The following is a 10,437-nucleotide window of genomic DNA, read 5'->3' as shown; positions in this document are numbered from 1 at the left end:
GGGTTTTAACATGGTGAGCTGAGCGCTACACGCCGACTGGAGGATCAATACAATCGACCCGATCGGAAACTTTCATTTGTACTTTTGAACACTTTCCACCCAAGTTTTTTTTTATGAAGGGTGATCATGACCGCATATCGGAATAATGGCTTTTTCACTTCTTTAGAACATTTTATCAAGCGTTTCTGATGAAACCATGTAGCAAGTGTGTGTTCTGTGCGGATTTATGAGAGTTTATTGATCTATAGGAGGGATTTACTTATCGGAGGACAGTGAGTACTGATCAGAGATGGATCTTCAGGTGGTTGTCTGGCTGCTCTACTGCTTTCTGCTGCCCACCGTGCTGCTAGCAGGTAACTTTACACTCTTCATAATAAACTTTTATCCAGGCAAAACTCTTTCTGCCACAACGGATATTCACCAGCTAGACTCGCTACCTTCCACGGCGATTCTAGAGTACAGTTGAACTTCTCAACAATGGTTGGTTAACTGCCAAAGTGACTGCCGGGGAAACATTGACAAACTTCACATCAACAGTAACAGTTTACCAGCATTTGTCTGGTGTCAGCGTGCCCCTTTACAAGTCGTTCTCTCTTGTACGGCGACAGCGGCACTCCAAATTCCTTTCAAAAATCTGGCAATTTAATGTTTGCCTGCTTATCGGCAAATGTACATAATTCGTAGAACATGGCTTAAGACCTTTTTCTCATCATTGCGGTTTTCTGGTAAATTCGGCATACATATATAGGCTAATTAACCAAGCAGCTCTTATCTTTTAAAATCGCAATTTTTCAGAATTGCTTCACACTGCTCGCCGCCCACCACGGTGTATTTTGCTGGAAGAAGATTGTGGGAATAACGGGGGAAAGCAATTTTTTAAAAGTTTGAAATTTCATTCAAAAAAGTGCTGCTTGGCGTATTTGGTGTAAGCCGAATTGAAGCGGGGCTCCTACCGATTCTTAAAAGGTATTAAGTTATGTCCTACCAAGACTGTACGTTTGCCGATAAGCAAGGAAACCGAAACGGACAGATTTTTAATGCAGTTTGGCGTGCGAGCGGCACGTACCGGGTCTGCTGTGGGGGGAAACTACGACCAATTTCGCACCAACCGCCAAAATGTACCAGCATGTGCGTGGTGGCAGCTAGTCATTTCCCATGGTGGATATCTAAAACAGTGTTTGTCAAAGGCTGCGTCGGGGGCCCGAAGAAAGTCAACAGAAAGATTAAAATGTGGCTTCAGATTATTCTGGAAAACCTTTCGACCTGTTATCCTGTCAGTGCTTCCCAAGTCTCCACAACGTGGGACACAGGACAGGTTTTCTTTTAGGGTAGGAACTAAAAATATAAAAATAACCTAGTTATTCGGCAGGTAACAAGTAGGTAAAAAGTAATTCATATAGGCCTAGTTAACAACAGGGTCCATTCCTCTATTCTTCTGTAGATCTCACTATTGTAGGCTCCATCTTTTGCTTTTCCACTTGAACTTGCTAATTAGTTTAGGCTACTTAAATTCTGCCTCACTCTCAGAAAGCTATTTAATCAGAGTGTCTTTATAGTTTTTCATGTTTTGACCATAGACTGGCTCTTGACTCTCTACCATGGAAGTGTATTATCATCTCTCTACCTGGAGAAGTTTTGACTTCTCGAAAACGCCACCTCACTTTCATCCGTTACAGAGTCAGATTTTGGTTTAATGCTTTTGGTGCACATGGTCTTAAAATATGAAATGGCAATGCAGATTCCACATTGATTGATGTCCTTTAAGGCCACAAACAAATCACATAATCTGACTCTTGGCTGCAACATCATAGGCTTAAGAGTGAAGGTGGAAGAGTGAATGGTACACACACACACACACACACTCACTCACTCACTCACACACACAACAATACATAAAGTTCTATGCACCCCCCTCCCCTTGGGTACCACATTGGATATGGTTTCTGTTGTTAAAGGATCCATATTTTTGGGTGAGAGAGAGAGGGAGGGAGAGAGAGGGAGAGTGCTGACAGGATGTCTTCAGAACATGCAGTGTTTCTCTCGTCAGGTCACGTGACTCTAGAGACTCAAAGGAAGTGCAGGATGTAATGCTTGCCAACATGTTGCCACACACACACACACACACTGTCAACCACCAGTCTGTACTGTGCTATGAAGTCTGTCACGAGGTCTGTCACCCACACCGTAACCCACAGGGCTGATTTCAATCCCATAATGCATCGGGGTGCCAGCGTTGCTTTTTTGGTCGGAATTTGGCATCTATTTGTTGTTGTATTGTTGGATGGACAATTTTGATTACTCTCAATGCCAAAACACATGATATAGGCTATCATCCTTGATTAGGGTATGGGGGTGAGGGGGTCCATCAGATACTTTTATTGGTATATACTATATGCTAATGATAATCCCATGGTAAACTCATATGAAAGATTAAAAACTCCATTAAGTCAAGTCAAGTTTATTTGTATAGCTCTTAATCACAGCTACAGCCAAACCTTATAGACCCTTACTGAGAACAATGAAAAACTCCCAGGAAACCTCATCACTGTTGAGTTAAGTGACAATAATGAGTCCCAACGATGTTGATCAGAGGTCAGCTGTTGGACACTGACGTGTGAACGCCTCTCTGATCAATGAGCCATGTCCACTTAAGCCACTGAAAAGGGTTTGTTAAGGTCACGGTCTCTGTCAGTTCCAACGGCTCTTGATCTTAGCTAGGTACAGGCTATTATACTGAGGTGAAGAGCTTTGGATGACCTGTGACCTGTGACCTCTCTTTCTAGAAGTGTAGCAGTAGCTGATGCTGTACAAACTGCCGGATAATGTAATAACTTGTCAAAATGTAATAAAATGACCCTCTAAATGGGTTGAAAATGTAATAAAACCTGTTAGTGTAATAAGTTGCCAGATAACGTAATAACATCACATTATTACATTAAACGGTATAGGGGTGTAGCATATTTTTAACTGATGTTGTAATAATAATATTGTTTATTACAGTCTTTTTATTTGACCTGTTATCACATTATTTTATCAGTTAAAAATATATTGCTTATGGAGTCTGGCCAGTTCATGTAATAATGTGATGTTATGACATTATCTGGGAATTACACTAACAGGTTTTATTACATTTTCAGCCCATTTAAAGGGATATCTGATTTGATTTTGATTTATTACATTATGAGTTGCTACAGTCTTGTCTGCTGCACCTTCTTTTTTTTTTTACTGCTTTCCTCTGTTGTTGCTGTTGCTATAACTTCTCTGCTCTGCGGCCGCTAGCCTCATCTTGGTAGCCACAACCAGCTCACCGCTGGCCACATCCTTACGACACACCCACAGCAAATGGCATACACCCCAAAAATCACTGAAAAGACAATTTCAAGCAAAAGGGGATTAGGCGTGAATACACAGGGACACACAGACTGACAGTATGCAATATATCCTGTTTATTTATTGGTATTTTAATTTCAAAAAAGTGATATTGCAGCTTTAATACACACACGTTAGGTAGCTGAAGGTGCAGCGGGCGTATTTGGTGTAATCCGGGTCTAATTAGCCTGTAGTTCTATCAGGTTATGACAAATCTGCTGCCAGGACAAAAACAAATCCCTGGAATGGCAGGAATGACAGGAATGGATCAGAAGGAATCTGAGGAGTAGAAATCAACTAAAGTGTTGAATTGCATCATATGATATGTGTGTCATATGTGTGTGTGTGTGTGTGTGTGTGTGTGTGTGTGTATGTGACGTCTGCAATCCTTTGAAATTCTCCAGTTTTCATCACCTTGAGGCCTGAAATGAAAACCCATTAAATCAGACTGTTATACACTTTCATTTTGGATATGGAAACCAGCAAAAAAAGCTAAAAGCAAAAGCTACTCCTTTCTGACAGTATGTAGTTATATATGTGTGTGTGTGTGTGTGTGTGTATTTTTTGTCTGAGTATTGGTGTGTTGCTAAGCCAGTGAGTCAGCACCATTCCACACCAGGGTGGTTTAACAAGACTTCATGCCTCAGTGAGAAATACCCTCGCTGTGTGTGAGCTGCACTCTCAAATGCCCTGGGGTGTGTATGTGAGAAAGAGAGAGAGAGAGGGAGGGATAACGGCAGATATTTTTTAAAGTATTTTATTATTCACACAGTGGGAAAGACAGCGACCTGATCATAAGTTCCAGAGTCGGGGGTCTTGACCTGGGAATGCGCTGCAGGTCTTGTGACCAGGGTTCCCATCTGATGTGAAAATTCCAGAACTTTTCCATGACTTTCCATAACTAAGTCAGCTTTTTTTTTTTTGTAAGCGCCGGCTTCTTTTTCCTCATCATGTTTAATGGTAAAGACGTGCTGTTGCATGTTCCAGCCAGTGCTGAGAGCTTAGCAGGTTTGTGGCGTTCAAAGCCAGGACGCCGTCGGTTGTCCCGGGCTCTGGATTGCCCTCTAATGGTGCAAAAATGTATCTTTCTGGGAAATGTATATGTCATTTATTATATACATAGACCCAGGATCATTTTTAATTGTGTAATTTTCCTTCATAGGGTGATAGGTCAACAATGTTTGTAGTATTTTTGGTTTGGTGTGCTAAGCATGCCATATCAAAGTCAAGAAGTTCCACACCGGGACGTCCTGGTGGCTCAGTTGGCGAAGGTGCACACCATGTACCCTTGATATCCTGGGCTCAAATCTGGTCTGGGACCTTTGTTGCATGTCTACCTCCTCTCTCCCATCTTTGCTTTCTCTCTACTGTCCACAAATCAAAGCAAAAAATGTAAAAACGATCTTGAAAGCAGAACTCTTCTCCACCTGAAACCCTATTTTCCCATCATTTTCCATCATACTGATCGATTCTGACCAAAATCTCACCAGTTTGATTTTTGGAGTATCCATTGGCCCCATAGGACTGTATTGGAGAGTTGCTGCAAGACGTTAATAGTTCTATAGTGAAGCAAGGAATTTTTACAATTGAGTCACTTTACAGGAACATAGTAAAATATATTTTTTACTTGTTTCCCATTCATTGCATTAGATGGTTTTCAGCCCAGCTTGAGTGGAAACCAGACTGAAAAACAACATTAACAAACCAGGTGACTTAGTTATGAAAAGTCATGGAATTTTACATCAGGGCGACGGTGGGAACCTTGCAGCTAGTTCAGAGTTAGCACATAGACACAGAGGACCAATGAGTTTAACATCACCAACCACCCATAAATTACCTTCAGCACCACCCATGCATGAGGCTACACAACACCCTGTTTGTTTAACTGGACGCTGCCCTTCGTGTGTGTGTGCGTGTGTGTGTGTGTCTGTGAGTGTGAGTGTGAGTGAGAGCGAGCGTAAATTACAAACGCCTGTGTCTGCTTGGCCATTTTCTTTCCACAAAAACAGGAAAGCTGGTCAGCGTGGACTCAGCAAGTCATCACGATACACACACACACACACACACACACACACACACAGTGTTCCGCCAGTGATGGAAAGAGTTTGGGTGGACAGGGTCTCTGTCACATTTAGCCTCACTGCTCTCAGATGTGATGAGAGTTCCACACCAACAGTGTTGTTTTTTCCTTCCTGTCAGTCTGTGAGATGTGGAATAACACACACCCACACAAAATATAATGTATTGTAAGTACGACGCATGTTTGATTGCTTATTTCCATTTTCTGTACCAGTGGTCATGTTCAGTATTGATAGAACATCACTGACATGCTGCTGTTATTCTGCCAGCCATGTCAGACTGGGTTTTTCCAGCTGGTCTGCTGCCTTCCTTTGGCCTTCCTTCCTCTGTTTTACTGTTGCTCCAACACTTTTCTGATGTCCTTTTGGAAGGATGTCCTCTTTCAGCATCACACCTAATCACAATGTAATTTCTTTACAGGGTATCTGCAGGGTTCAGAAAACCAAATGTAAGACTTAGTAAGACCTTTTCAGTGTTACCTGGAACTGAATTTTAAGACCAATTTTATAACTAAAAGAAAGAAACAGAGCTGGTAAAACCAGCCTATTTCTGATGGAACATAGCTAATGAAAGTTGTGAAACTATAAAGTGTCAGGATAAGAAAAAGGACAACAAGAAATGAATTAAGGGACATGAAGTCCAACTGTGTTTAGTAAAGCAAATAGGATGTGGACATGCTTTGCAAAGAAACTTGTCATTACATGGTGAAAAAAATAAGATCCACAACTGGATTTTGATTTGACATTTTAATACTTTTTAAGGCTTTTCAAGGACCCACCAATATCTTGCTTCATAACTTATCAGAACGACAAGTAAACAACTGAAAACTAGTTACATGCTGTGAGCTTCTCGGCTGACAAGCCGTTTATATTCTTACAAAGCTGAGACAACCAACAATGTTGACCGGCTACAGCTGATGCTAACCAAGCTGAACACCTAGAAACAAAATACACACAAAACAACAGTCAGTATTTTCAAGTTTTGATAAGCCACCTGAAAATATAACTATGAAAAAATCAAATCGAATCACCAATGATAGCTCACTGCTATAACGTAGTTACGTAAGTAACGTCACTACTAACAAAGCCTACACTTAGCAAGGCCTGCTATGCTAACGTTACATCCTCAACAAAGGATTAAGCCACTTACAATCAGGGGCGGAAATTACGGGGGGGACAGGGGGGTCCGGACCCCCCCTTCCTGGGACTAACAGAGAGTTGTCCCCCTCAATATATCATTGTAAACATAACTATATAATTTTAAATAATATAATAATATGCATTGAAAGCACTTGTGCTAATTATAGACGCAAAACAATGCGTTTTTAAGTTTCGAAAGATTGCGTCCCCCCCTCATACGCCTCACAGTGGTTTGGTCCACTGCCTACCTGCCTCCCCGAACCCCCCCACACACACATTAGCCCTCGGTACGAGTGTCTGTGGAGGATCTCTGGAAGTGTGTCAGTGGTGGCTGACCTCCAGTAAGAAGCTACTTTGCAAAGGTTAACTTAAAACAAAGGATGTGTCAGACATTTTTCTTTACTTCTACCACTCAATAGAATAAAACACATTCACAATTGTAACCAGACTACATTTTGTTGGCTCCATTACCTCGCGGTTGAATCTTGTGCGTCAACGTGTTGGTACGGAGCAGCCGCGTCTCCTAATGCATGTATGTCTATGGAGGCAGGAGGTCTATCCACAATTAAAATCATCATAACTCACTGAATTTTCGACCGATTTTCAAGCGGTTTGGTTTGTTACAAATGCCAGACATGTATTTATGATACAGGATACTTGGTTAAATTAAAATGCCGGTTTTCATACCAAAATACTTTATCTTTTGTAGATGGTAACAGTAATATTTCTATAATATAATATTTAAGATTAACTTACCCTACGTAATTAGGTTCTAAGTATATTATTTTTTTCTTACTGCATGTAAAATGGCTGCCACTATGTTATTTTGTTCATAATTTTGGAAATAAATGAAGACTTAATAAAAAAGACATAATTACAACAAACATTATGTTAAAATATAAGTAAGTTTCTGGTAGGCTTCATAGCGTTCTGGACTTTTACACATTGACAGCAAAACATTAGAGATCTGCTTTTTCGGGAAAACTAAATCTAATTAGGCATATATTAGCTTTAGTTCAGTTAATGGGTGTTGCATCTCACCTACTACTGTAAATAACCTGCATGCTGTGTGTGTGTGTGGGGTGTGTGTGTGTGTGTGTGTGCCTATTTGTCAGCCAGTCAGTTAAAATGGCAGAGAAAAGAAAAACAGACATCCGATCATTTTTCAGTGCACCGAAACGCCAAGTAAAAAGACCCCAGTAATATCAAAGGCAATTTGATAAAATCTTCATAAGAAAAGAATGAAGTGCTTATGGAAATGTTTCATAATGGACCTCTATATACATTTAATACAACAGTACTTTTGGCGGCACCTTTGGTGTCCCCTTCAGGAATTGCTCTTGAGAAATTTTTCTGTTTATTGTCCCTCCCAACAGTGAAATGAAATATCCGCCCTTGCTTACAATGAAAAAGTCCAACAAACAATATGCAAAATCTAAATCAAATCATGTTGTAAATTGACGTCAGGGCCCCTAGGCTTGGGAACAGCCTGGAAAAATGGAAAAATCAATCTTCCAATGCAACTACAGTGAAAACTAGCATCAACAGGAGCATCAGCTGGTCTGTAAAGGTTACTACCACAGGTGCTACAGACATGGCAGCTCAATAAGGACCTAATGAAAATACTACAGGCTTGTTTAGACAGATCAGAACAGGGAGATGCCGGACCTTGTGGCAAGCAGAAAAAAGACATCCAAAATAGCTATAAGAGTCTTAAAGTGACTCTGGTAAATTGTCTAAATCAACAACCAACACCACAATTAAAGCTATAATGGGAGTTTGCTATAATTCTTAGAAAGTAAATTTCAATTAGAAAACAGAAGCAATTGAAACTTGTGTTATTCATTGGAAGTAGGAAGTTGATATTGCTAAAGACGAGCTGTTTTTTGGCCGACTAAACAGTTCAGATATTTCTTTGGAAGGCCGGTGGTTGTGTAAGTAGTTTCACCCAGTCGGTGAAAGGGGAACAAAGCGAGATGCCTCAAAATATTATGCTTGATGTTTTGAAGGATTTGGATATTTTCCGTTTTGACTGAGGTTGGGACTGAGGAGGAACTGGGCCAGTGGAAGAATTTGTTGTTAACATGGAGAGCAGTTGTTAGGAAAACTGTGTTCCCTCTTATTTTAACATGCCATAGTTTTACAAGAGGAATGCTTTTTGCAAATGATTGCAATAATTTGCAATAATAGTCTGCTTTATTTAATAGTGCAATAATGAGAGACAGTTGGAAAGATGGGAGGGAGAGAGGGAGAGGGAGAGGGTGATATGTACATACACTAATTGGCTTTAAAAAAAACTCTTAAAGGAATGCAACAGATAAGCTTGTTGATCAACATTGTTTGATGCAAAGATATCATATTTGCCTCTGTTCAGTGGTATGGTGCTTTTGTGATGATGCAAAGTGAGTTTGTACTGTCTACTACAGAGACTGTGTACTAAAATAGCATACAATAACATCCAGAATTATCGGTACCCTTGATAAAGATGAGCCACAAAGGCAGTAGAAAAAATAAATAAGTTAAGGAGCTATATTCTGTGCTAAGAAATTTTGTAAAATTCTGTTTTTTAATGTGGGAAAATGGCTTCTCTCACAATTATTAGCCTTCTTTGTTGCAATGCTAATATAAATCATCCAGAACAAGTTGAAGTCAATTTCACTTAGATTATATATAAGTGCTTCAATATGAGCCATTAGAGTCATGGTATGTTACTCAGGAATGATCTGTAAAGTCTCAGCTGCTATACAGGAACTTTATAGAGTAATTAGGTTTAGCTATTATCTTGTCTAGTGTGTTGTGGATAAAATGATGAAATAAACTGAATTAAAGGGCCATATTCGATGCCGTGGAAATATCCCAATATTCACAGAATATCGCGATATTCGATATTATCGAATATTGGCCCAAGCCTACTTGAAAAGTGTACACTTCACTCTAGAGTGCAAAATAGCCAACCTTTATGCATATAATTGAGAAGCCAATTGAGATCCATTCAAAAGCAAGAGGCAGCAGTAAAAGCTCACCAGGAATCTCAGGATTTGTATGGGTCGTAATTGAAGCAGTTGTCAAATCTAAGTGAAAATGTATCAAATTGGAGGACATCTCTTAGCTTTGTGACAAAGGATGTCAGCACCTGAGACAATGACCTTATGTTATATTTAATCCTATAACCTTGAGTCTAACCTTTACTAAAGAGTAGGGATGGGACGATACGCTTATCGCATGATGTGATACGATACACAATATGTGGTTCCCGATTCCATACAACCACGATACGATGTAATAAATAAAACTTCAATGACAACAAAGTATGACTGTGCGGAATTATGTTTATTTCTGAGCCACAAATCTTTCTAGCAATGGCATTGGCTTGCTAGAATGTAAACAACAGTTTAAAAATGTCATTACAAAGTGCAAATAATGTAATTTGGATGGAGAGCTTGTGAAATTGTGATGGTCAAGCGTCTCATTTGTGATTACTACAGCAGGATAAAATGTAGCTAATATCGCGATTAATTTGTCTGCCCCACGATACGTATTGTCACATTTTTGTATTGCGATATATTGAATTTCGATATATATCGTCCGTCCCATCCCTACGAAAGAGTCAACAGTTGCATGGCGTTGCAACCGTTTACTGGAGTTCACCGGATACGCAGAGGTGAAGCTGATGTCACTCCTCTCTCTTCTCATTAAACAGCAGCAGGTGGATGGAAGAATTTATTATATAAAGAAAAGGTGTATGTACCACCTGAACACACAGAGGTGGAACTGATGTTAATCTTCTCTCTTCTCAGTAAACAGCAGCAAGTTGATGGAAAAGTTTGTTATCCAAATAAAAGGTGTATGT

The 10,437-nt window shown here is 40.0% G+C and overlaps 1 protein-coding gene across 1 annotated transcript in view; it reads left to right on the top strand.

The window, feature by feature from the left end:
• Positions 1-10,437, top strand: part of piezo1 (piezo type mechanosensitive ion channel component 1 (Er blood group)) — a 110,772-nt gene continuing 100,335 nt past the window's right edge. The window contains exon 1 of the mRNA XM_078288904.1: positions 1-353. Within this exon, the coding sequence (XP_078145030.1) occupies positions 290-353 (64 nt within the window). The 5' untranslated portion in view covers positions 1-289. The remainder of the gene's footprint in view (positions 354-10,437) is intronic.

The sequence above is a fragment of the Centroberyx gerrardi genome, chromosome 15, assembly GCF_048128805.1.
Source record: "Centroberyx gerrardi isolate f3 chromosome 15, fCenGer3.hap1.cur.20231027, whole genome shotgun sequence".
NCBI lineage: Eukaryota > Metazoa > Chordata > Actinopteri > Beryciformes > Berycidae > Centroberyx > Centroberyx gerrardi.
Note: the sequence above shows the minus strand (reverse complement) of the source record. Positions and strands in the feature narration are given on the sequence as shown.